We start from the raw sequence: 27920 nt of genomic DNA on the forward strand, positions 1-27920 counted from the left end.
GTTTGTTTAAAAAAACACTGATTATAAACACGTGCATGCACACGGAAAACGAATTTTATATATAATTTTTTCACTCCTTGGGTTCTTTTGATTTATTTAAACGTCATCTTTTCGCCCTTCTTTCAGTTATTTACATACAGAAAATCAATAAAAGTAAATAAATAAATAAAAGTGCACTGTTCCTTAAAGTTCCTTGGTGCTCCTTATCCCAAAACACCCCTGGTGTATAAATGGTGTTTTCTTCTGAAGAACAACATCAATAAATAAAAGGTGAAATGTTTGTCTTTGATAGTTCAGCTAAGGGCTGATAGAAAGGTGAGAGATGAAGTGTGAGGTCTCACACTCCAAACGTGCAAAAAAAGCACCTTGTTATATACAGAAACCGAGAATTTCTGCAGAAAGTGATGTGAGACCTCAAGTGCTGTTCGCTTGCAATACATCAAGAAACTTGTATTTATGTTGTGATATTTGTACTTATGTCTATATTGAATGGAAATTGTGTGCACTTGTGAAGGTCGGCCAGATTGATAAAGAGATAGAATGCGGCATAGGGGCAGGAAGCCGCACCACGGGGTCGTTGGGGGGTGGGTGCGCGGGGTGGAGTGGGGGTTTGATGCGTAAAACCCGGGGCGCCCCGCCGGTTCATGGTGCAAATCTGCGATGGGCGGCCATTAGCTGCTTTTCAGCGCCAACAATAAAGCCGCTAGCCTTTGATTTCGATCCTCCCCTCCCTCCCTCCTTCCATCCCTCCCACCCTCCACCCGAAACAAACACCAGCCAAAGGTTTCACTATTACGCACAAATCGAAAGAATGAATCTTGTGCATGCTGGGGTGCCAAAACTTTGGCTTGCACTAGTAAACCCCAAGGCTGCCTGAAATTAGCTTTCCACACACACATACAGCAAGATCAACTCATACCCCCCCTGTACTACCCCTAACACCACCACCAGTTTCTAAACCTCAAACAATCCACCCCCTGCCATCAAACAACCTTCAGCAAACCATGAGCTATAGTCTCACAAGTACTGCTCCCATGTCTCCTGTATGGAAAGCTGTGGAAAGAACACACAGGAGGCCTCCCAGGGACCAGTCAAGAGATTTAAAAGACATCAAACCACTGCTGCAGGCATTGTAGTGGCCCATGGACTTGGGAGGTGGATTGTCATGCAAAGTGCAGACAGCCGAGGAGAAAGTGGAGCGAGTGGAGCTTCAGAAGGCCATCAGAGAGAGCAAGAAGCACCCAGGGCTCCAGCAAGGGGGTGACTGGGGATTAAACCTTTAAAGCACCCAGATGGCTTTTTTTTTTTTTACTCTCTTTAAAAGGAGAACAGTGTTTTTTGGTCACAAAAATATGCCTAACAGTGCAAAATTACAATGATTCCTTTTAGCATGTTCATATTACAATATTGAGTACAATCATAAAAGAAGGCAAAAATTAAGCTTAGCAGGTTTTCTGAAGATTAAAGGTCAGCGTACACATGCAGGCAGGATGTAGTGATAACAGGAACAAGTGTTGAAATCACACAAGTGCACACAAGCCAAAATTCTTTCACTTTATACATAAAACCGGTGTTGACGATTAGTTCATCCTGATGTTTATTTAAACTATTTTAGATTTTTTTCTTTTAATGCCAGTCAATGTTTTTTCTAGAAAACAGAATCAATTAATTATATATATTTTTTATTTGGATAGAGAAGCAAACAAAAATTTTTGTGACGATCCAATATTCTTCTCTGAATCCTATTCGAGTTATAATCATCAAAACATTTTGGGTGCACGACTCTGCCTGATCTTGGCCTGACTGCACCACAGTCAGTGAAGACTCCTGATATGGCCACTGTGATGGCCTTTTGATAGCTTTGACACCCAGCTGATGACCACCGTCCCTCTCTCCCCACATATCTTGATCGGGTGGCCTACGGCTGCCTTCCTTACCATTCACTCAAACAATGGCCTTTAACGGCTCCCCTGACGATGCGCTGACTCTGAGCCACACCTTAAGAGGCCCTTAAGTGGCCTATTGCAACTCGGCAGTGGGGGGAGGTTGCGCCGATATTCCTGTTGGAGTAGAAACAGAGAAACAAGTCATAGCACTCACCCAAACGTTGGACGCACAATGACCAGTTTTCAAATCAGTTGTATTCTTAATGGTTTGTGAATGGAAAAATGTACTTATATTTAAATTGCATCACATCACCCTCCTTGGGTTTAAGACCCAATCGAAAAACTGTGATGTGTGAGTTATAATAGGTTAAATTATTATCAGGATTATATCACATCTAAAATAGCACCATCATGAAAAACTAGAAAAAAAAAAAAAAGAAGAAAATCCCAAAACCATTAAAATGAATTACAAATGTCATAACTTCATTTCTTAATTCATCATCATAGCATTCAATCCTGCTCTGGGTTGCATTGGGCATAAAAAAAATATGACATCTCACACTAAAGGCCTTGTTGGTTCAAATGAAATGTGCAGAGCATGTGCAAAATTTGCTCAGCATTTTTGGTACTCAATTCTGCAATTAAGACATATTGTTCAAAGTTATTCTTATTACAGAAAGTATTTGTATACAAATCCTTTAAGGATGAAGTCACAGGTTACCATCCAGAACTCTATTACTGCTTTTAGGACTTTCAGGACTGCAAATTGCTTATGTAGTATTTTTTGTTTATAAATGCTTGACCATTTGTAGCTACGCCATGTAGTGCAACGTACTTAAGAACTTACAGCTTACGTTTTTTAACTTCTACAAATCAGCTGGTACATAAAGTATTTAACCTCCTAAGACCTGAGCTTTGGTTTGGCTTGCATTTTAGATTTCTTCCAGTTATTTGGGGTTAGGAAGAACCAATAATTATAATAACCATATATTTTCTTTGAACATGAAGCTCTTCTTGGAAAAAAATGGTCACTTATGTGGACACTCGGTCTGTATCTACAGAAAACAATAGACACCATTGTGCACAATGTCCACGTATGTGGACACCCAGGTCGTAGGAGGTTAAATAAAAAAAAAATAAATGAAAAAAAAATTGGATCTAAATTTTCAAAACAAAGAAACTAACTTTACCCTGAAGACTTTCACATTTAGAAAAAACTCTAGTCCTAACACTGGAGACCCCCCGGCCCGCCCGCCCAAAAAAACAAAAAAAAAACATTTTTTTTTATATATAAATTTCTATTCACAGAAAACTTAATCATATTAACCATTAGACGTGGGTTGGCACATGTCAGTCCACAGGGAAGGCAAAAAAAGCTACCATCTGACTTTTTTAGTACAAACAATAGAGGAGAATGTTTAGGGTATAGCATTGGAATGGCGCCATTGTCAGGAATAGAAAAAGAAATAAAACCTAAACATCTAAGCAAATTTTTAATGATTTGTTCAGAAAGATATTCATTGCTTGTCCAGAAAAAGAAGAAGAAGAAAGAAAAAAAAAATATATATATATATTTTCTAGAAGCATACTTTGTTTTATCCAATCAATACTTTTATATAAATAAAAATTCATTTTGAAATTCGCATATTTGAATGTCATATAATCAATGCTGCTCTTTCTCATTTAGCCATAAGGGTGTTAATAAAGTCAGGTGCTGATGTAGGTGAGGTGAGGAGGTCTGGGGTTCAGTCGGCGTTCCAATGCGTCCCAAAAATGCACATTCAACACGTGTTAAGCATGTCTTCACAGAGCTGGCTTTTGGGTCACGGGGGCACAGGGGGTTTGGGTCTCCTAGTTAAAATTGAGGGGCAATTTTTATTCGACTGGCTTCAAAGATATCCTTTATGATTGGGTCTCTCCAACTTTGTGGTAACAGTTTGGGGGATGAAGCACATATGGTTGGAAAAGTGAGTTTCCCCAATACTTTTGTGTATACACTGAATTAATTTTATTCTAAAGTGACTTGAGTGTGCGACCCCTCAGTGACGCTTATATACATAAAAAGCGTGGTCATTATTCTATCTCGATACATGTCACAAGACAAAAAAAAGTGGCAAGAATGAAAGGGAGAGGTAGACGAGTCCAGGACTACAGAACCCCCACGGGAAAAATATACACATATCGAAAACCTTCAAATACACATATAGGAGACAAGAGAAATTAAACCTGCCATTTCGTTTTAAAAAGCTGATCTAATCATCGGTTTGTATTCGTGAAATAATGCAGTGAGTGTAAAAGACGGTCGTATGAAATAGGAGTGAAAGCGTTCACAATAAAGACCCGAATTATGTGTAAGAGGATCGACTGGTAAAGAAATGAGGAGCCCTGTATTGGGTTTGCTGTCTATCCGAGTGCGCAATATCCATTACGAGTGCATTGAAAGGACAGTTCGTTTTCAACTTATGCTTTTATTTGTCTTCGTCCTCTTTAAGCTTCAATAGTTCTCTTCTATTCGAATTTGTTCTAATCAAAGTCCTGAAATCGCTGTCCGGTGTGGGATGTGGGATATTTGGGTGTAGATGTCGATGTACATTAAAAGTGTAAAGATAAATCGGTATTATTGTCCCGAGTGAAAATGCGTTGTGCGGCGTCTGTGCGTGTCTGAGAGAGTTTCCACGTCACTTGTGATTCCTTCCGTTCTGTAACGTAGAGTCGTCGAACAGAGGATTCTTCACCTCCATCTCTCCAGTCTAGAGGAAAACAGGAAAGCAGTGTAACATAAACAGAGCATTATTATTAATAGAAAAGAATCAAATACATTAGAAGCGTTCACTTGTCTTGAAATTCTTTTTTCACAATAGCATTAAGGGTCTTGCTCAAGGGCCCAAGGGTGGCAGCGTGGCGGTACTGGGGGTTGAACCCCCACCTTGCCAAACAGTAACCCAGAGCCTTAACCGCTGAGCTACATATTATTATTACTACTACTGCTAATACAAATATATATATATATAATGCAATCATAATTGGATTATGAGAACCGAATTTATTAAGTAATTCTTGGATTTCATCCAAAATGAATTATTCACTGAATCACTGAAATGTACAGAAATCCTAAGATCCATGAATTATAATATTTTACATTTTCTTTTTTAACATTTTTAGTTTTAATTGCAAAGAGACACGATTCACATCTATTAATGGCATTTGTTACTTTTACCATATTTCTAAATATACTCCCTTAAATATAAAAAAAAAAAGTTCTTCATGACAAGAACAGATCAAAAAATCTCAAAATTATCTTCCGTTTATACAGAAACTATTTACAAAGAAAAGTAGATCTGAACGCAATCTCTATAACTAAACATAAAACATTTAAAAAAAAAAAAAAAAAAAAAAAGATTTGGGTCCCTGATCAAAGTAAAAGCGATTGCGATCTAGATGTTGCATCTAGAAAATTCAAGCACTGATAATGCTTATGTCCAGACCACGAAAAAACAAAAAAGAAAACAATATTATAATCCTATTAGGACCTTCAGTTCATTTTGTATGTTGCAATTCTATTGTTATTTACACACACATACAAAATCCGTATATAAAAACCAACAAACATATTGCTTGATGCATAAAGAAAAGAAGAAAGAAGCTTGCACATGCAATGATTTCAAGGCACAAGATTTCATGTACAATTGGTTTTCTTACTCCAAGAAAAAGGATGCTGTGCAACAATGCAGTGAAGAGACAGGACGCTTCACATCAGAGTAAAAGCTAAACACTGCAAACAGTGAGCAGGTGGAGTTTCACCTCTGTGCTCCACAAAAGCGCTGAACAAGGGACATTTTTTTTTGCTTACCGGTGCAAGTCCTGGACACTCGTATACAGTGAAGTCTCCTTCTTCTGTTTCATCATCTGACGTAACTCCAGGTTCGGAGACTTTCGGTTCAACTTTGTGTCTGGGTATGGAACACAAACAGAAAAAAAAAAGTCTGAAAAGGCTAGAGTATACAGTAGAACCTCAGATCGGGGTTGCCAGATTGAGATATTCTGCCACAATTTAAATATCATAAAAACACGATTGTAGGTTTAAGTCCCGGCCTAGCCAGGCTGCTACTCTTGGGTCCTCGAGCAACGCCCTTAACCCCCCATGGGTGCTTAGATCTGAGAATGGGAAGCCATGGACGGTCCCAACCCCGGCTGCAAAAGGAGGAAGGTGGGTATTTCCAATGCACTTTAAAGTGTATTATTGATCGTACCACTAGTCAGAAAATTAGCAAGAATGAAAACCTTTTTGCAAATCTCTTTATTCTCTTTAATTTCTGGTTATACTAATGACTAAAATTTTGAAGAGAAAAGAAAAAAAAAAACCAACTATAAAAGAAAACTAAAAGTACCCCCCTATCATGTGCTACTTTGAACCTTTCTACAGAAGTCTGTAAAAGAAGTATAGGGAATTTCCATGTTTCTAAATTTCCCCTCAAACAGCAGCAAACGGCAACGTTGGCACAGGAAAGTCTCAGAAGTCTATTTGTTTCATTCTTGCTCACTTTATGATTCAAAGTTTTCCAATATTTGCCATTTTTTGTCTCAGGAGTGTATATACTAATTACACAGGATAGAACATAATGGCAGAGAAATTAGGGGGGTTAACTCGTGATTAATCGGAACTTAATTGCACATTTTGTATCTGTTCTAAATGTACCTTAAATGAACACTTTTCAAGTTTTTAATACTCTAATCAACATGTGCATGGACAAGTATGGATGTTTATTATTAGTGAAACCATAATCATCATATTTCTTGTTTCTTGTAAATGTTTTAAAGTATTTATGCATTAAATTACGTAAATTTCATCAGGACACCAAACTATAAATTCTGCAATGTTTCCACACGGACGGTTTTAATTGCCGGATTTTGGTGCTCGATTTGAGACTTGGCACATCAGTAAAACAAACGTTTCATGATTAAATATTATTTCTCAGGTTTTTTTTCTATATCCGAGTAAAGAAAGGACGTCGTGAATAAATGTGTGTCGCGTTCTAATTTTACCTCTTATATTTGTTTATTTATATCGTTCACAAAAATTGGCGAACAGAAATGCGCTCTGCATGAATAAAATTTGGGCCGTTGAAATGAGTTTGCGTTAACGCGGTTTTAATGCGTTTGACATCCCTAGTCAAAATGTATTTCGACAGTCCTCGTTCATATAATTGAATAAAAAAAAAAAAAAAAAGGGCACAGCTGATGAGTGTCATGTGCACGTGTGCGAGATCACATGTAGTGCTTTCGGATGCAATTAATAAAAGGATGTGTACTTTTCCATCGAGAGCATCTGTTGTTTCTGATGTTGGTAGTGAAACATCTGAGCACTGTGAGCCAGCTTCTTGTCCCCAAACTGAAATAGAACAAAGAAGAAAAGAGGAAGAATGAGACAATGAAAAAAAAAAAAGAGGAGGAAGCAAATTTAGCACACGGCTGGTTAAAAATAAATAAATAAAAACCTTTGGAGCAAAATCTCTAAGAATCCTGTATTATGAAGCAATTTATTTTGTACTTTTTATTCTATTTCTAACTTACGGAATTGCCACTAGAAGTGCTGCTATCCACTGCATGAAACGCCGGGTAATCCACTTTCTGAGATAAATGGTTTTCCTTCTGTATTCTATATAATAAATAAAATATTCGATAAACATTCAATACACTTGCACAAGCACATAAACAGTGTATAGTATTTAATAATAAAAAAAAATTTTATTGCTGTTTTATTAACATTTTAGTCTTTTTTTTTTTTTTTTTTTTTTTTTACAATGTTGTAAAAATCATATATCTATGATCCCAATTAAGACTGCAGCTATCGATTATTTTAGTAATCGAGAATTCTACCGATTACTCGTTCTTCGCAATACTATAGAGCAATACTAAATATACAAGAGAAAATAAGACCGGCCTTTTAAAATGAACAAGTCATTTGTTTCCTTTTTAAAAAAAAATTTAATTGAAATTATATACAATAAAAAACTAAACCCATTCAGAGCATTGAAATGCCACAATGCAAATACACATATATAAATGAAAAAAATCATTAAAAAAATCAATTTCAAATCACTTTAAAAAGGTTACCGCGCTGTACCGCGTTTCTTTAGGTTTTACTTTGAAATGATTCCAAACTTTGGAAACTTTCTTGGGTTTTTTTTGGTCGTTTTCTCCAACCGTTCCTCCTTTTCGTTTTGCAGCGTCTTCTGTGTTTACCTGTCCGGAGCGCTCCAGTGTTTAGCGTGTGGTGCGTCAGTAACAATGGTCCGTGTGGAAACGCGGCGCTCAGTGTGTAGTTACACGGACTAAACGAAGCATTGAGGATACATTTTTTATTAAAATTCAAATTAATCGAGTTACTCGTGGAATCGTTTCAGCCCTAATCCCAATAGAAAACATTGTTTTAATAAATGGATAAATTTTTTTTTTTTAAAGCATTAAAAAAGACCCCTCCACATTCAAAAACTCTAGCCCTCTTGAGACTTGAGGTTATCAAAATAGAAAATACAAATAGAAAAGAAAAAGGTTAAACGAATGCGTTTGAGTTGCACAGAACGAGCGTCGGCTCTTACCGGACCCAACAGACGGCAGCTATGATGAGAGCCACAGCTCCCAAAATGATGAATGCGGCCATCAGGACTGCTTAGCGTTGGATATGGACACACAGAGGAGAGATGGACAGAAAAACAGAAGTCAGTCAGTGTCCTGCTTCTCGAGTTGCTGCTATTGGATTTGTGGTTATCTAACTGGTGATTACAGCATGGGAGAAACAGGCTGAAAAAGAGCACTGCAGTAAACGATTGTATGTAAAAACACGTTTTTTCCCCTCATCTTAAACCAGGAGTGGAGCTACACAAGCACACTCCAAAATCCCAGAAAAGTGGAGGTTATTATGGTGAATGATCATGTAGAAATACACGTAGATCTTATTTTAAAAAGCCCTGCTACTTTTAATACACAAGTATTCATTTAAAGCTAGGAGAGCGGTTACATACTGACGATCAGGCCATCTTGTGTAAAGGTCACACTGATGGGTTTGCTACGGCCTGAAGCGTTCGTCTGAGTCACAGGGGATTTAGTGGTCGGGGTGAAGGGGCTTTGGGTGGCTGGTTTTAGTGTACTCTTCACAGTGGTTTGACTCTTAGTTTTGGCAGAATCTGCAAAAGAGTGGAGACGAGAAGAGGGGAGACAAGAAAAAAAAAATGACGACAAGTCACAGGCTAAACAGTCTGAATACTGATGGAAAAGTCAGACTCAAACCTGAATCCTCGACACCTGAGACTTGCTGCTTGGCGATGACTGAAGACAGGTAGTCGATTTGCTCATCGAGATCAGAAATGGAAATGTCCTTGCCTAAGGAAAACAAAATCACCCAGAAATCACTTTCACTCGTCGGATAACAAAGGAGAGAAAGCGATCGTGGCCGGGCGAGATAAAAGAAATAGGTCTGGGAAAAGCCACTAGATGTTTCTGTAGCTGCATAGAAAAGACTTTGGATGGTGGGAACCGAACTGTGGACGAGTGTAAATATTTTTATATCCCAATGAACCTGATCTGAGCAACCTCATAGCTAATAATAGGTGAGAATCCAGTTTAACAAGCATGAATGAAGTTAATAAATTGTAGTTGCTTTTAAACAATGAATGGTATATCTTTTAATTCTGCAGCGTATGTAATTTCGGTCGAAATTCCAGAATTCAGCAATTGCAAGATCCAATGGGATTTCCCAGTTCATCGTATTGCAAACCTCATAATGAGCATATCTACGTTCTTATTTGTAGCACTGATTGCATGTCAGTGTTTATCTTCTGTCTGACGTCTTCATTCTTTGCAGCACAAATCCCAGTGTGGAGTCGTTTACTACAAATCGCAAATGAATGATTTTTCCCAGCCCTTATTTACAACACGCTCTTTCGACACACTTTCAATTTCAGAGTAACATGCGCCATCCAGCTGTAACGGGATGGTGCAAGATTTCTTATGCATTTGTCGGAATCAGAAACAAAACAAAAAAAAGAGAATGTGAAAACCCTTGGGGATGGAATGTGTGCTGGCGTGTCCCCCGAGGGAGTAAGAGTGTGCCGGCGTGCTGTTTGTTTGCGACGCTGTGAAAAGGGAACAAAAGAAGCGCATCATTTAATGGTACTGTTGGCCAGACAGTAAGCTGCATTCCAAGACTATGGAAGATCCCCTCCTGGCAACCAGCAGGAGAGTGTGTGTGGCCGAGCAGAGGGACACTGCAGGGGGGGGATGAAAAAGCTTCACACCGACCACCCCTTTCTGGCTCTAGAGATTCAAACATCATCAGCTCTGACTTTTAAAACACAGTGAGCAGGAACACACGATTACATGCCTATCATACACGAACGTATATATCATGGGCTTGCGCCTGCATTTACAGCAGAATCATGCCGTAAGTAAAAAAAAAAAAAAGAGCAAGATCCAGTAATGTGAGCAGTGAATTGAAGATGATAAGTTGCTCTGCACTCCAGAAGGACAGCCATCTGGCTCCTATAACATGCCTGATATGGTGCCACAGCCCTTTCACTGTCTGCTTTGTGACTCTATTACCCCCCTCCATCCAGGCTCTTTAGTGCACTCCTCAGCAGGTGTCAAAGGAGGTGGGCCATGCCATCTGTACCTCACGCCAGTCAAACGAAGCGACGAGGCTGAGGACGTGCCACTAATAACACAAGCGGTGCAACAACGTCAGTTCCTTGCAACGATCTAAAAACAATAAGGATACGCTATACTTATCATTATCTGACTGCAGATAATCACTTGCAATTGAACTTTCCAGCAGTGGAAATGCTCAAGTAACACTTTTGAATGCTTTATCTAGCAAGTTTTTTTTTTAAACGGAAATGAGTATGCTGATGAACAGAGATAATACACAGTGTGTGAGAAGATTTGATGCTGTTCAAGAGGCAACTACGATGCATGCAATAAAACAGTCAGCAGAAAACAAAAAACACCGTAGCATTTAACTGTTTTCTGATTTCTATTTCGCGTTTATGCTGCTCCTTTAAACGCTAATAAAATCTGAAATGCAGTCATTCGAAACAAAAAAAAAAAACCACAATCATTCCAACAGACAACACAGTAGGAGGTTGCTTTTACAATCCTAATTCACATGTCATATGATGTTGGTGTGAAATAAAAGAAAAAAAAAAGTATTTTACGAACACTCCTTTGCACACTAGAGTCCTCTCAACAATTAGATCAGTGTGCAGTGCCCTCTATTGGTCACTAAGAAAACTGTGAAAACAGGGGAAAAACAGCAAAAGGAAAAAGCTGCTCTTGATCAGGTTCTGGTTATTCTAATCTGTGCTACTGAAACATTACATCATAAAGTATGGCCAATGAGCTACATAGCTGCTAAAAGCTGTAAGTAGAATCAATAAGCACTCAGAAAGAAGGGTCCAATTAGCTACAAAAATGAGAAAGAAAAAAAACAAAGAAGGAAAAAAAAATGGGTTGCCAAAATATAAGGAAAATAACCCCCAAAAAACAAACAAACAAACAAACAAACAAAAAGGAGGGCCAACGACCTACAAAAGTAACACTAAGTAGGGTCAATAAGCTACAGAAAAAAAATAAATAAAAAAAAATTAGGGCCAGGGAGATACAAAAAATTAAATTAAACTGAGCCAGTGAGCTCCATGAAAAAATAAATATGGCCAATGAGCTACAGAAAATAAAACTAAGAAGGGCAAATGAGCTAAAAAAAAAAAAAATTATAAATTAAGAAGTAGGGAAAATGAGCTAAACGTTTAATTTGTTTTTAAATTTGTTTTTATGCAACAACTAGTTAAAAACAAAAGGACACAGTAACTGGACACCGAGCTGGAACAAAGTTCTGTTGACAGATGAATCTAAATCTAACATTTTCGGCTCTAACAGAAAAGGGAAGGAAGAAAAGAAGACTTTAGCAGACTGTCTGACTCTCAGTCAAACACGGAGGTGCAAGTTTAATGGTTTGTGTTTTTTTGGGGAGCAGAAATGATTGGAGACTTATTCTGGGTGACGGAATACTTGGTCCATACTTTTGGACCATGTAATTCTGCCTGGACTGAACTTCACCATACAAAAATACGATGACCTTAAGCACTTTAAGCATTATTTCGAGAGGAAAACAGTCGCGTGTTATCTATCATGGAATGACCTGCCCAGTCCCTGCAACCAAATCCTATTGAACTGCTCTGGGATGAACTGGATCATAAGTCAACTAGTGAAGAAGACCGTGGGCAAGTTTTACAAGAGGCATGGCAAAGTATTGACTGTGAATGTGTAAAGCAGTGGAATGTGTAAAGCAGTTATTCACGCCAAGGGAAGATTTTGTAGTGAGAAAATGCAGATAAGCGAATACCCAATACGAGACTGACTAAATTTTGCAGGTACTGTATATTGTAAATAAGAGTTTAGTGTACACGACTGCCCCCTTGTGGTCAAAATATTCCTCTGCAGTCATCTGCTCCCCTTTAATGCTCTATTCAGAAACCAGAATGTATCTCACTTTACGAAGAGAACAAGTGAAGTCAGCAGGACATCAACACCAACGGACATGGAGAAAAGTCTCAAGTGGATTGAGTGTGAAACAATGAGGTTAACATGAGTTTTAAAGTGATCATTCTGATTTTGGTGATCGAATCGTGGAGTTCCTCGTGTGTTGCTCTGCATAACCGAGTGTTCCTGCTTACTGTGATGAGAATGATGGCTGTTTGGAGTGACGCAGTGGCCTTCTTCATCCTCCTGCAGTGACGATATGCACGGGCCACAGCGAGAGGAACCGGGCTTGCAGAACTGGCGGCCCACTCTGGAGCAGTCGATGTGATCAGGGCAGTGTGGCACTATACGAGGAAAAAAAAAAAAAAACACACAAGAATCTTAGTGTGACACTTAGAAAACGATTTCCATCCTCTCGAACCTGGAATCAGCACGGAAATTCACTATATAGACAAAAGTTTGTGAACACCTCAATAGAAATTCTGTTTTTGAACGTTCCATTCGACATTTGGTCCCTATTTATGTCTCTACATGCTCATTCAGCTAAAAGCTGAAATCAGGTAGTGATGGAGGTGATGTGAGGAGGCCTGGAGTACAGTCCAGAGTTCCAATTTATCCTAAAGGTGTTCAGGAGGGTTGAGGTCAGAAGTATTTGAACCATTATTCCGTCCATGAATCGGATGAAGAAGAACATTTTCTTTATTAAGAGACAATAAGACGAGTCGCTTAAAATAAACGAGGCATTTGTTAAATTTTTTGAAACATAATTTTTATTGCTGAAATCACATACAAGAATATGAGCGAAAACTAAACCCATTTAGTGCATTTAATTGCCATATTACATTAAAATACAAATACAGTTACGTTTAATAAGTTCCTCTGCAGTGACCGCGTAGAGTACTGTAATTTCTGGACTATTAAGCGCACCCAAATACAGTGAGGAAAAGAAGGTATTTGAACACCCTGCTATTTTGCAAGTTCTCCCACCTAGAAATAATGGAGGGGTCTGAAATGGTCATCGTAGGTGCATGTCCACTGTGAGAGACATAATCTAAAAAAAAAAAAAATCCAGAAATCACAATATATGATTTTTAAACTATTTATTTGTATGATACAGCTGCAAATAAGTATTTGAACACCTGTCTATCAGCTAGAATTCTGACCCTCAAAGACCTGTTAGTCTGCCTTTAAAATGTCCACCTCCACTACATTTATTATCCTAAATTAGATGCACCTGTTTGAGGTCGTTAGCTACATAAAGACACCTGTCCACCCCATACAATCAGTAAGAATCCAATTACTAACATGGCCAAGACCAAAGAGCTGTCCCAAGACACTAGAGACAAAATTGTACACCTCCACAAGGCTGGAAAGGGCTACGGGGAAATTGCCAAGCAGCTTGGTGAAAAAAGGTCCACTGTTGGAGCAATCATTAGAAAATGGAAGAAGCTAAACATTACTGTCAATCTCCCTCAGACTGGGGCTCCATGCAAGATCTCACCGCGTGGGGTCTCAATGATCCTAAGGAAGGTGAGAAATCAGCCCAGAACTACACAGGAGGAGCTGGTCAATGACCTGAAAAGAGCTGGGACCACCGTTTCCAAGGTTACTGTTGGTAATACACTAAGACGTCATGGTTTGAAATCATGCATGGCACGGAAGGTTCCCCTGCTGGGAGAAAGTCATGTGGTCAGATGAGACCAAAATGGAACTTTTGGGTCATAATTCCACTAAACGTGTTCGGAGAAATCAGAATGATGAGTACCATCCCAAGAACACCATCCCTACTGTGAAGCATGGGGGTGGTAGCATCATGCTTTGGGGGTGTTTTTCTGCACATGGAACAGGGCGACTGCACTGTATTAAGGAAAGGATGACTGGGGCCATGTATTGCGAGATTCTGGGGAACAACCCCCTTCCCTCAGTTAGAGCATTGAAGATGGGTCGAGGCTGGGTCTTCCAACATGACAATGACCCGAAGCACACAGCCAGGATAACCAAGGAGTGGCTCTGTAAGAAGCATATCAAGGTTCTGGCGTGGCCTAGCCAGTCTCCAGACCTAAACCCAATAGAGAATCTTTGGAAGGAGCTCAAACTCCGTGTTTCTCAGTGACAGGCCAGAAACCTGACTGATCTAGAGAAGATCTGTGTGGAGGAGTGGGACAAAATCCCTCCTGCAGTGTGTGCAAACCCGGTGAAAAACTACAGGAAACGTTTGACCTCTGTAATTGCAAACAAAGGCTACTGTAGCAAAGGTGTTCAAATACTTATTTGCAGCTGTATCATACAAATAAATAGTAAAAAAATCATACATTGTGATTTCTGGAATTTTTTTTTTTAGATTATGTCTGTCACAGTGGACATGCACCTACGATGACCATTTCAGACCCCTCCATGATTTCTAAGTGGGAGAACTTGCAAAATAGCAGGGTGTTCAAATACTTATTTTCCTCACTGTATAAGCCGCACCCACTGAAATTGACAAAGATTTTTATTTTGAACATAAATACGCCGCACCTGTCTATAAGCCTGTCTACACTGAAACTAATGAACTTTACACAGGCTTTAATAAAAGACAGTGTCTGTTACACGGCTTGTATCTAAACAGTAGCCTACCAAGAAAGTCATTGTTCACGGTCTTACTCCTTCCTTTTACAACTATTTCTCTAGGGAGTTTATCTTTTGGCATCGTCGTGCGTTTAAAAATCACCATCGGTGCATCTTTTCTCCCGATGCCGGTCAGCTCAGAACACGGGTGAAGTGCGTTTTTCATGCCCGGTTGTTTTCAGCGTGACAAATGATTCGCATTTCCTGTAGACAGTCCGAGTGAGCGGCAGGTCAAACGTCAGAGGAACATCATCCATATTTATGATGTGGTGCGGCCCGATTCAGTGGGAGCGCATCTGATTTAATATAAAGAGTTTCATCGGTTCACCTGAACCCGTTCGGCAATTTCATTGGTCTAATGTTATAGGGCTCAGTTTTTTGTCCTTAAGTTTGTGAAACCGGGAAAAACCCAGGAAAAATTCATAAATTAGCCGCTTCGTTGTTTAAGCCGCAGGGTTCAAAGCGTGGGAAAAAAGTAGCGACTTATAGTCCGGAAAATACGGTAGGTTTATATTTATATATAATCTCTGACTCACACTTTAAGCGCATTTTTTAAAATAATTTTTAAACTTGAAAACATACACAACAATTGTGTGGAAAAAAAAGAAAAAAAAAAGAAACTACAGTTAGCGCAGTGTCCAGACTCCATACTGGAAATACAATTTGCTTTGCGCATGCATGAAAATGGAAGGTAGTGGCTAATGGCTAACGCTAGTGCTATGGACTCAAGATTCAGGATTTTTTTTTTTATTTGTCATATAGTTGTATGCAGGATACAACTTGCAGTGTAATTTTGAGTTGAAATTTGAAGTCAAATTGTTTTTTCTTGAATCCATAGTGTTAGCCACTAGCTACTTCCTGGTTAGCGCCTAACATTAGCGTTATTGATTCTTTCAAATTTTATGTCCAGCTTCGAGAGTTTCTCTTAAAAGGAGAAAATCTTAAAAATGAAGGATGGAGCGAAAAAAAAGACATTTGTTGAAAATATGCTGAAATTAGAAGAACAGTAGATAATATATTTAGGAAATTAAAAAACAAATGTAAAACACACTATTACTTCAATGGGGTTAAACTATTTCATAATGGGTTTTTTTCCATTAATTTTATTGCATTAATTTCATTTGTGCCTAAATGTAATTGATTACTCAATGTAATCAATATAATAAAAGTAGTGTATTGCATTATTTAGATTTGTTCAATTTTTATAAACTATTATTGTATATGTTATGTAACCAAGCAGGCATTTTATTTTTAATTGGTTTAAAAATGTAAAATCTATTCAAATGTTGATCACAAATTTCAATAATATAAACTACGTTAATTAAAAAAACGACCAGCAATTTTATGTTTTGCGTTCCTTCCACCAAACCGTACCCTAACTTACCGAACCCTGACTTAAAAACAGAGGTACGTACCGAAACGTGAATTTTGTGCACGTTACATCGCTAACAGAACAAACTATAAAATATATATATATAAAAATTAGACAGGAAGGGATGCATATGGATATGTTCACAGCATTTGCGTTTCCTTGTCCAAGTAAAGTGAACATTTATTGCTACCACATCCAAAGGCAAACTGCATCCCTCCAACTTTGTGCTAATAGTTTGGAGAAAAAGCTCATACAGCTGAGAAAGTCAGGTGTCCCAATACTTTTTTTTTATATATATATACAGTGGGTACGGAAAGTATTCAGACCCCCTTAAATTTTTCACTCTTTTTTATTTTGCAGCCATTTGCTAAAATCATTTAAGTTCATTTCTTTTCCTCATGAATGTACACACAGCACCCTATATTGACAGGAAAACACAGAATTGTTGACACTGTTGCAGATTTATTAAAAAAGAAAAACTGAAATATCACATGGTCCTAAGTATTCAGACCCTTTGCTCAGTATTTAGTAGAAGCCCGCTTTTGATCTAATACAGCCATGAGTCTTTTTGGGAAGGCTGCAACAAGTTTTTCACACCTGGATTCAGGGATCCTCTGCCATTCCTCCTTGCAGATCCTCTCCAGTTCTGTCAAGTTGGACGGTAAACGTTGGTGGACAGCTATTTTTAGGTCTCTCCAGAGATGCTCAATTGGGTTTAAGTCAGGGCTCTGGCTGGGCCATTCAAGAACAGTCACGGAGTTGTTGTGAAGCCACTCCTTCGTTATTTTAGCTGTGTGCTTAGGGTCATTGTCTTGTTGGAAGGTAAACCTTCAGCCCAGTCTGAGGTCCAGAGCACTCTGGAGAAGGTTTTCGTCCAGGATATCCCTGTGCTTGGCCGCATTCATCTTTCCCTTGATTGCAACCAGTCCTCCTGTCCCTGCAGCTAAAAAACACCCCCACAGCATGATGCTGCCACCACCATGCTTCATTGTTGAGACTATACTGGACAGGTGATGAGCAGTGCCTGGTTTTCTCCACACATACCGCTTAGAATTAAGGCCAAAAAGTTCTATCTTGGTCTCATCAGACCAGAGAATCTTATTTCTCACCATCTTGGAGAACTCCATGCGGGTTTTCATGTGTCCTGCACTGAGGAGAGGCTTCCGTCGGGCCACTCTGCTATAAAGCCCCACTGGTGAAGGGCTGCAGTGATGGTTGACTTTCTACAACTTTCTCCCATCTCCCGACTGCATCTCTGGAGCTCAGCCACAGTGATCTTTGGGTTTTTCTTTACCTCTCTCACCAAGGCTCTTCTCCCCCGATAGCTTAGTTTGGCCGGACGGCCAGCTCTAGGAATGGTTCTGGTCGTCCCAAACATCTTCCATTTGAGGATTATGGAGGCCACTGTGCTCTTAGGAACCTTAAGTGCAGCAAAAAAAATTTTGGAACCTTGGCCAGATCTGTGCCTTGCCACAATTCTGTCTCTGAGCTCTTCAGGCAGTTCCTTTGACCTTAATGATTCTCATTTGCTCTGACATGCATTGTGATCTGTAAGGTCTTATATAAACAGGTGTGTGGCTTTCCCAATCAAGTCTAATCAGTATAATCAAAAATTGCTGGACTCAAATGAAGGTGTAGAACCATCTCAAGGATGATCAGAAGAAATGGAGAGCACCTGAGTTAAATATTTGAGTGCCACAGCAAAGGGTCTGAATACTTAGGACCATGTGATATTTCAGTTTTTCTTTTTTAATAAATCTGCAAAAAGGTCAACAATTCTGTGTTTTTCTGTCAGTATGGGGTGCTATGTGTACATTCATGAGGAAAAAAAATGAACTTAAATGATTTTAGCAAATGGCTGCAATATAACAAAAAGTGAAAAATTTAAGGGGGTCTAAATACTTTCCGTACCCACTGTATATATATAGTGTAGTCAGTAGCACAGTAAGAATTGTGTAAACTAGACAATCAATTCAACCAATTAAAAAACAACAACTTTGCATTAAAAACACCTTTTGCTCTGAACTCGTTTTGTTGTTTGACATGACGACGTCATAATAATATATAGTATTACAAATAATAGTCAAACCTCAAGACAAAACAGATCTAGTAAAGATGACAATCATAAAGATGATCAAACTCCTGATTAACACATACTTAAGTCTTAGTAAATGTTGTTTCATAACGTCACCCGAAACAAATACAATTCAAAGAACGCATTGATCAATCGGATATAATTTCAGGAGAGGAAAAGAAAAACCCAGGAAAATGTTATTTCATTAAGGATTCATAGTTCTATGAACCCTATATAACCTTCAGGTTTGCAACATCTGAGCACTAAGATGTTCCACTGAGGTCAGGCAGTGACATGCAGCACTATTTGCTATATATTGTTCTGAAGAACAAAGAATCCTGGTGAGGAGGAGATGCTCCACATTAGTATATAACATAAATGTTATATATAATGATACAACTTAAAAAAACAAAAACAGTAAGAAGGAAAAATATAAAATAAACCCTAAAATAAAGCAGTTGCACAAATGTGCACAGGCCTGAACTAATATTTTATTGAAGCACCTTTCGATTTTCTTACACCTTTTTTGCAAAAACATTCAAGACCAGGGCTCTTTAAAACAATTATTAATTTACTTAAGGATTCACATATATTACTTGTGGAAATATTTACAGAAATCATCCGATGGTAAATTTGAATAAAGGCTTTTAAAGGCGTTCTTGGGACCTTGTAGGAACTCTTCCATGGTCTGGTACTAAGTCGTGACCACTGGGTTCAAAATCCATGAAACTGTAAGAGCATCCTCCAGTCCACACCCCAAAGATTTGTAGTTGGATTTAGATATGGGCTTTAGCTCTTTCATTCTATTGCTGATTTGGATATAAACTTTGCTTCATTGTCACCTCCATCCTACTAACAGACTTTTGCAGTAAGACTTGCATGTATTTGTAGCTCCTCATGATTCCTTTCACCTCGAGTTCTGAAAAAAAAAAGCTGCCCTCTAGCATGATAATGCCCCCACCATGCTGCTCTATAACCCTAACCCTAACCCAGCCCATACATTTGAAGAATATAAAACCTTCTCCTGGAGCACCTTTAATGTTGTCGTAAGTTTCTTTGCAGCATCCCTGGTAAGTTTATATATATTGAGGTTTCATACGTTTTTGTTCTGGTGATGTCACTTTGATGCTTTAATGTTCTCACGTTCGGGGTGGAAAAAATAATAATTTCTGACAGGATTTACCTCAGTTTCATTGGTTCACACCCACAAATTCCTGGCATTATAACAAGTGTGTGTCGACCTTTTATATCCACTGTATATATGTAGGCTAAGGCGATGGCTTCGACATATAAAAGGTTCCTTATTATTCAGAGACAGGTTGCCAGGTGGGAACTTTTTTATTGCGATTTGGAAAGAAGCAGTGGCTTAATCAAGTGTGCTCAACCATCCATGTGACTTGAAACTGGTTCTTTTTGTTTGCAGACAGAATTGCTCTGCAAACAAGTGGCGAAAAGGAAATGAGATGCTACTGGAGCTGTTTTTATACCTCACTTCCTTGTACCCTCTTCACACTATTGTCGCTTGACACTATGACTATTTTCCTTGCCAGAACCAGCGTTTTTATACATTTTAATGGTAAATTGCTATTTTAACGTCTTGCTCAAGTTGCGCTATGAACCATCCTGATTTTTAAAGCTTTAAAAAAAAAATCCCTTTAATGCTCCCTTAATCTCGAAATGATTTCAGATGACCTTGGGGTAGGATTTTTGTAGTAAAAGCCACTCTTCAGTAGCTTCACAAAAAACAACCCTGAGAAAGTAGATGTAATGTTTTGGAGCTCAAATTTACTACTGATGCTCAGAGACAGTGTTATAACATAGTTCTTGCCCACATTGCTTGTAGTTGCTGATTGGTTTCCTGTAGAAAAGGAAAGACAGGAAACTCTCACAATGGGACAATTTCCTGGCCTTGGCATCTTTCGACACTACACCACATAAACTCCCGATTTCATAATCAGACCGGTTCGGAATATATTTTCAGGATTCTGCTTTCTACATTCTTCTTGCATAACTGAATCATTTTTAGTTCCACTTCTTAGGATAGAGATTTGATTAATCATACGTGTGTGTGTGTGCTGGAATGTGCTGTTAACAATGACTTGGTTAATGATTACTGGGACAGGAACAGGTGTGGAATAATCCTGCTTCTTTCTCCTTCATAGTTGTCTCCATGTTGTGGCATTTTGCTTGAGTGAGCTCAATAGACACTGACTGATTAGAGGTAAAAGAAAAGTTCAGCCAAACAATGAGGGCATCTAAAGTCTGCAAGAACATCACCTGTTCGAGTTTGAAAGATTTAGGCAGAATGTTGTGACAACAGCATAAATCCATGGAACCAACTTGCCTCGTTTCAGCAGGGCTGATGCTGATGGTGGAATATCATACTGTTGCTGACTATTGGTGGGGGATTAAATAAATGAGTTAAATTAGAGATACAGTAGGTAAAATATGACTCCAGTAAAAGTATGTCGTGTGACTGCAAGATCAGTTATCAACAAGGTCCATCATGTTTTTTGGTCACAGTGACCTCTTTGCAAGGTTTCTGAAACCAAAGCATTAACGATACAGGAGGAACTATAACTGCTTGTGTGACTTGTGAGACAGATGGGGTCGTGCAGCATTGTTGCTGAGTGGGCAGTGGACACACGAGTAATCGGTGATGACTGGATACCGTCGAAGGTCAATGTCAGAAAGCCAAATTTAAGTGCACAGCTTCGTTCTGGAGTCATGGATGCCGGCAACTTTACACCATCTTCACACTTGCACAGGGTGTACAGGCCTAGCGCTGTGTACAGCAACGTGTAGTTATAAAGACAGGAGTGATTGTAAGGCTAAATATCTTTTCAAGGTCTGAAACGCTAAATGTTGTTATCCACTGGCCAGTGATACAAGCGACAGCAGGATAAATTAATCAGTGGTGCCTGCTGGGGGAGTAGTTTAGGGGCGTGATGACCACGGTGTTAAAATGGTCCGTCATTTTGCCAATGTTTATGTCTCCAGCTACACCTGACGAGGGGTGACCCCGAATAGTCGCAGATTCGATGCTTCGATAGGAGGAGCTTGGTTGGGGTCGAACTGTGGAATCGTCGCAGCGGTGATATAAAACGATGAATATACCATTTTGGTGGTGCTGAATTTCTGATTTCACATAAAAGTACTGTGGTTTTTTTGCCAATAATTTAATACGCATCTTATTATGACAATGTTGTAAATAAAAATGTGAAAAGACTTGATCCAGGACCGACGCAGGAGCATCTTGGTGGCAGGGATTTAAATATTTCACAATGTCTGGGAGATTCTGTTCTGATTGAAATCAGTAAATACATTTTTGATTGTTTTTCAGTGCATCGATGTTGCTCTGTAATTGGAGATGCTGGCACATGCAATTTAGGTGCTGAAATTTCATTTGCCGACATGTGAAATGCCAATGTTGACTGCAGATAAAAAAAGTATATATATATATATTTTAGGTTTATTGATACGAAATGTTTGTATCCATTTTCTTCTATATCTTTGTGCAATATTGTGTACATTGTGGCTTTCAAATGTTATGAGGAATCGTTTTACGAATACCTGGCGTCATCGACTTGACGATTATGATTCCCTGAACTGTTTTGATCATTTCTGGAACACTTCTTTCGCATTATCGTTATGTTTGTGCATGTGTCGAGGGTAAATTTGAAGAGGTGGGTGGCGCTAATCCCGGAGTTAATAAAGCCAAAAAATGGAAAGAGTTAATTTTGCACCATTCACCCGAAAGTAGAAAACATTAATGTTCTTGAAATTAACTGACCCCATGGCTCCACATAATATATAGTTAAACAATAACTTTTACCACTGAATACTTCCTTGTCCGTCTCTGATTTTGTGATTCTGGTGAGGAAATAAGACTATGAGAATGTGGGGGAAAAAAATAAAAACATGGGCGTAAATGGCAAGGCCGGCTCTAGTAGCATCTTATCCGTGCGTCACTGGTGCTTAAAATGCAGCTCTGCCTGTAAACAAAGGAAACCAGTTTTAGATCACACAGGCGTCATTTACTCACTCCTATTCTCAGTGTACCAGAAACCACTTGTTCCTTCTAGGAAGTGCTGTACTCCTTATCTAACATCATTCATCCCCGCACACTGCCGTATAAACCCAAGTCTTACATACAGCTAAAAGTTTGATGACGCATAACAAACGTGCAGTTCTGCCTCAATCTGTTGCCACAAATGTAGAAACTCGATGTCTTTTGTATATTGTAGTATTACAATTTCTCTTCATCGGAACTGAAATTGTTCCAGCATTATAATGAAGTGGTTTGACAAGTTTGACGCTCAAATGTCCACTAAACACTTTTAAGATGATCCGCTATGCTGACTGCAGTTCTCATCTCCGCTAGGTCAACGTTGCCTAATCTTACTAATGCTTTTGTGGCTGTACATGCAAACTCTCCACAGCCAGGCTCCAATGTCTAATGAAAGCCTTGACATAAAAGAGGAAGTTATTTATAATAGCAAAGCCGGGGAGTAAATCTGGAGAGGAATGTTCAAAAAGCAAGGACGTGTACACAAACTAGTCATATAGTGTAGCTGGTTAATGCAAAAACACCGTCGGACCATTTCGAGTTATTCTTTAGTTTTAATGCGTCTTAAGTTTTGAGTCAAAATGGAATCAAATGCTTGGAGACATTTAATGAACGACATTCACTTTTAATTACCTACTAAACACCGAGTGGGTCTCACTGATAACATTAGCGCTGGTTCGTTTAATTGTGCGTAGGGTTGCAAAATTCCAGGACTTTCCAACAGTGGAAACTTCCCACAGGATTTAACAGAAATGAATGGGAATAAACTGGAAAAATTTACAAAATTTGCAGGTTAGTCTTTAACAGAGAACTTGAAATCTTGCAGGTTCAATTTCGTTAAAACAACCAGATTTAATGCAATTTCAGTTGAATTTCCACCCTGCACATTCATCAATCACATGCACACTGTGCAATTCTCCGTAACATGACACGTAATTTCTCGCATCCTGCACACAAAATGATGTCAAAAAATGTCCCTCTTGGCGAGCGTTCATGTAAATTACATAAATATTACATACATATATGTTTCAAACCTCCTTGTGCTGTGTGTCGGCTGTTGTGCAATAGAAATACACTAACAGTTATTTAAATGTATTCTTTAAATCTGTAGTAGTTTGCATGCATGTCAGATTACGACCAAACTGAAGGTTTATATATTACTGAAATTTTCCCACATTTCTAGATAATTTCCATCAATTCCTTTAAATCCTCAGGAATTCCTGGTATGTTTCCAACTTGGAATATTTTATACATTTCCTATTAAAGGTTTCCAGACGTTCCGGAAATGTCCCTCCCTATTACAACCATAACTGTGCTAGCTAGCTAGCTAGCTAGCTAGCTAGCTAGCTAGCTAGATAGATAGATAGATAGATAGATAGATAGATAGATAGATAGATAGATAGATAGATAGATAGATAGATAATTCATCCCAATGGGAAATGTACAAATATTTCCAAAGTTAGTAGTTCCCTCTGGCAGAGACTGGCTATAAAGTGGAGAGGGAGTTGTCACAGGTAATGAGTCATTGTCTGCACCTGTGTACGGTTTACAGCAGGCTAGTCATTTTCTCTCTCAAGTACACATAAAGGAAAGACGAAGGTGACTGTACCTGTGCTGACCGACACCTGAGCAGAGCAGCAGGACATTATTTCAAACTGCTGCTTTTGCTGTGTCAAATAGAAGCATAACCTTCTTGGGAAAGCATGTCATCAGCCCTCTACTGAATACAGAGCACAACCAATTGGGTCTAAGCCTCAGACGGTTGTGGCATCATTGAGATCTGGGCAACCATTTGGGGGGACTACAAAGCATAGCGTTGGAAAACACAAAAATAAAATAAAGAAAAAATCATTTTTAATCGTTTCCCAAAAGTTGCTCGTTCACATGAAACGCATAAAAATGCTTAGAGACGTCACTAAAATGGCTGAATTGCTAACGTGACTATCACATGACTAAGGCAATGTCCACACTAATAGGTTAAAAAACGCAGTCTCGGCATGGACAGAAGGCCAAAACAGAGACAAGAATACCTGTTTTGAAAGGAAATGTAAACGTGTTCGTGTGGACATGGTCTTTCTCATGCGTTTTATACCTTTGTGCTTAAGTTGTGCAATGATGCTGCAGAATGTATCGAAGATGTTGTAAGATGCATTCAATGAAAAAACTATGAATAACTCAGATTTAAGTTGAATTCCAGGAGATTGAAAAAAAATACTTTTTACTGCAGGTATATTTTCAATAAAAGAAAAATACACTAGGAAAGCAAAATTATTAGGACACCTACCTTATCTAGCCATATATTTCTCTTCCATGTTTTCACAAAGTTTGATGCACACAATTGCACAGGATGTAACTGGAGTGAAAGATCTTGAGTAACCACCTACAAAGGTCTGACCTCAACCCTATTAAATAAGAATATGAACATGGCATAATACTCTTCTGTGTAAATCCAGCCTGGGAAAATAAAATTGAGGAAACGAGCAACGGCTGTCATTTCCGCTCGACGTAACAACTTTACAACTTCACATGGAAGTTCTCGGAGTTTGTTCTGATTCCAAGAAAAGCTCCGAAGTCATTCAGTTCTCTGCAAAAATAACAATAATTACACTAAAAGTGAGCAATAGTGTATATAGAAGGCTGGTTGTATAAATGTTTGATATTCAGCTGCATTCGAAAAAACATCTGATTTGACGGAAAATGATAATCAGCACTCAAACAATGGAGTCAAAGCAAATGACGTGTAACAGGTTTAAGGAAAAAAATGCTGAGCAAAAAAAAAAAAGAGACTTGGATATGACTCCATTGACGCCAATCCGGGAGCCTTCGATATATATCTGAGCTCCGGCAGATGGTCCGCGCCGACATTAGGTTTACCTTTTAGGTGTTCCTCAAGAAAAGATCAATAAAACAGCGTGCAATGAACTTATAAAACTGTGTGTGCTCAGCCATGATGTGCTGGATGTTTGATGTGCCTCATGTAGATGTTTGAACGTGGCTGAAATGGGTCTTGCCGTTCACGATTGGGCTGAAACGATTCCTTGACTAACTCGAGTAATTCGTTTAAAAAAAAAAAAAAAAAAAAAAAAAAAAAAAGCATTGAGGCAAATTTTACTGGAAGACACTGAAAAAAAATGGAGGAAAGTTGGAGAAAACAGCGAGGGACGAGGAGAAGATTCAGGCCAAAGAAAACAACAAAGTTTCCAAATTCCTAAACCCATTTAGTGCATTTAATTACCATATTATATCAAAATGCAAATACAAATGTATGAATAAAACAAATTATAAACGCACGTATGGCGTTTTCATTGTTTTCATTTGAAATTATTCGAAAATTTGGAAACTGAGCGTTTTTAAAATGTCATTTGAAATTTTCATTTATAATTTGTTTATCGTTTTTAAAATGTCATTTGAAATTTTTTATTTATAATTTGTTTTATTCATACATTTGTATTTGCATTTTGATATAATATGGCAATTGAATGCACTAAATGAGTTTAGTTTTCACAGATCGCAATTTGGCAATAAAAATGTACATTTAAATTTTATTTTTAAAAAGTCTATTTATTTTAAAAGACCCGTCTTATTTCCACTTGTTTATTTAGTGTTGCTCTTTAATAAAGAAAAAGTACTAATCGGTACAATACTTAATAACTAAAATAATCAATAGCTGATATAATTCATGAACTATATTTTGCAGAAAGCACTGGGACTAGGATGCACCTGTGCTTCTCTCACGATGTAGACTTTATCAGCTTTATCAGTCCTGTTTTTTTCCACAGTGGCTTTTCCCCCCTTTTTTTCCCAAAAGAAGGTCAAAATTTGCATGGAAATAGCAAATGGGTTATTCATGATCACGCCGTACTCGAGGGTGAGTCAAGGCTTCCAGGACTGTTCTCAGGGCCGGAGAGGATTAACCAGGTTTACAGATAAACAAAACAGTGACGGGACAATCCCCAGGGATTTACTTGCAGTCTCTACTGATCAGTACTGTTAAGCCTGGAAAAAAAAAAGTAAACATATACTTCATATGGCTGAAAAGATCACGTTTCCTAAAACTTATTACGAAGGGTTTGATCTTATCAAGGTCAATCTAATCTCGCGTCGTTTCTGTAGCTCTCGATCAAGAGAAGAGGATGCAAATGCATACAGATGGGGCGAAGTCTCGGGAAGAGTGGACGGGAAAAACCCCAGCTGTTTAAAGCTTAGGAAGATTAAAACACAAACTATCCATATAGTGAATTTCAACAAAATGGAAAATTGATCTGTTCAGTAAAATTGCAAAATAAACTTACTAATAATAATAAAAGAAAATATAGAAAATAATTAGTGATACTGTGGATTGTGTACTGTTGTATTGTATTGTATCGGTCTGTCTCTCTTTCTCAGTCTGTGTCTCACCCTCTCTGTTTGTCTTTCTTTCTCAGTCTCTTTCTCTGTCTCTCTCAATCTCTGTCTGTCCATCTTTCACATCAAGTTTGTCTGCCTATCTGTCTCACCCTCTCTGCCAATCTCTTTCTCAGGCTCTGTTTTTTGCTCTGTCTGTCTGTCTGTCTGTCTGTCTGTCTCTCTCCCCTTTCTGTCTCTGTCTCTATCTTCTTCTGTCTGTCTCTTTCTTAGTTGCTCCTCTTCTCTGTCTGTCTCTCTTTCAGTCTCTGTTTTTCGCTTTGTCTGTCTTTCTCCCCTTTCTGTCTCTCTCTCTCTTCTTCTGTCTGTCTCTTTCTTAGTCTCTCCTCTTCTCTGTGTCTGTCTCTCTTTCAGTCTCTGTCTGTCTTCTCTCTCTGTCTCTCTTTCTCTGTCTGTCTGTCTCTCACCCTTTTCTGTCTATTTATGTCTCTCTCTATCTTCTTCTTTCTGTCTCTTTCTTAGTCTCTTCTCTTAAGTCTCTGTCCGTCTTCTCTCTCTCTCCCTCTCCCTCTCTGAATCCAGAATTTCACTATTTCACATTACTGTAAAAAGTAGTTTATTAAAAATGAAAATAAAAACTTCACCCGCGTCCACTTTTTAGTGTCTACTTGTAAATAAATGGAAGACATGCAGCGGTTACCCGGATGGAAGACATGCAGCGCTTACCCGGAACGCTGGCACTAATAGCGGCGAGAGTAAAGCCAAAGAGCAGCAGCGCGGCGGAAAACCGCTCCGTTCGGCCAGAGGGACAAACAGCATCCTTAAATACAGTGGTCGCAAACAGAATCGAGCCTAGTCGAGTCATTGCGCCATCCTCCGCCGACTCAGACGCACTTCAGACGGGCATAGATGGCGAAATGTTCCGGTACGGCGTTCCTTCTCTGAACCTTTCCCTCTGAGTGAAGCCTGAATCCGGCTGAAGCCCTGCTCACCGTTCTGTAGATAGCAGGGGTGTGGTGGGCGGGGCTAACGTTT

General features: G+C 38.8%; 1 protein-coding gene and 1 long non-coding RNA gene across 3 annotated transcripts; one reads left to right on the forward strand and one right to left on the reverse strand.

Annotated features, from left to right (window-relative positions):
* Positions 1 to 1505: 1505 nt before the first annotated feature.
* On the forward strand, positions 1506 to 4111 carry LOC310738813. Its single transcript, XR_014537165.1, has 2 exons — positions 1506 to 2775; positions 3004 to 4111. It is a non-coding gene; the product is annotated as an uncharacterized lncRNA (long non-coding RNA).
* Positions 4112 to 4334: 223 nt separating this feature from the next.
* On the reverse strand, positions 4335 to 27899 carry npdc1a (neural proliferation, differentiation and control, 1a). 2 transcript variants are annotated; one of them, XM_083564181.1, is made up of 9 exons: positions 27612 to 27899; positions 12614 to 12763; positions 9174 to 9266; positions 8909 to 9070; positions 8486 to 8552; positions 7458 to 7542; positions 7196 to 7275; positions 5737 to 5836; positions 4335 to 4636 (listed from the first exon to the last, which is right to left on the reverse strand). In XM_083564181.1, exons 1-9 carry the CDS (start codon positions 27748 to 27750, stop codon positions 4565 to 4567), a joined length of 948 nt encoding a protein of 315 aa, XP_083420307.1. In that variant the 5' UTR covers positions 27751 to 27899; the 3' UTR covers positions 4335 to 4564. The 2 variants fall into 2 exon arrangements, with proteins under 2 accessions (XP_083420307.1, XP_083420306.1); XM_083564180.1 differs by having other exon boundaries at positions 8486 to 8555.
* Positions 27900 to 27920: the final 21 nt, after the last annotated feature.

This window comes from Silurus aristotelis (assembly GCF_946808225.1).
Source record: "Silurus aristotelis genome assembly, chromosome: 16".
Lineage (NCBI taxonomy): Eukaryota > Metazoa > Chordata > Actinopteri > Siluriformes > Siluridae > Silurus > Silurus aristotelis.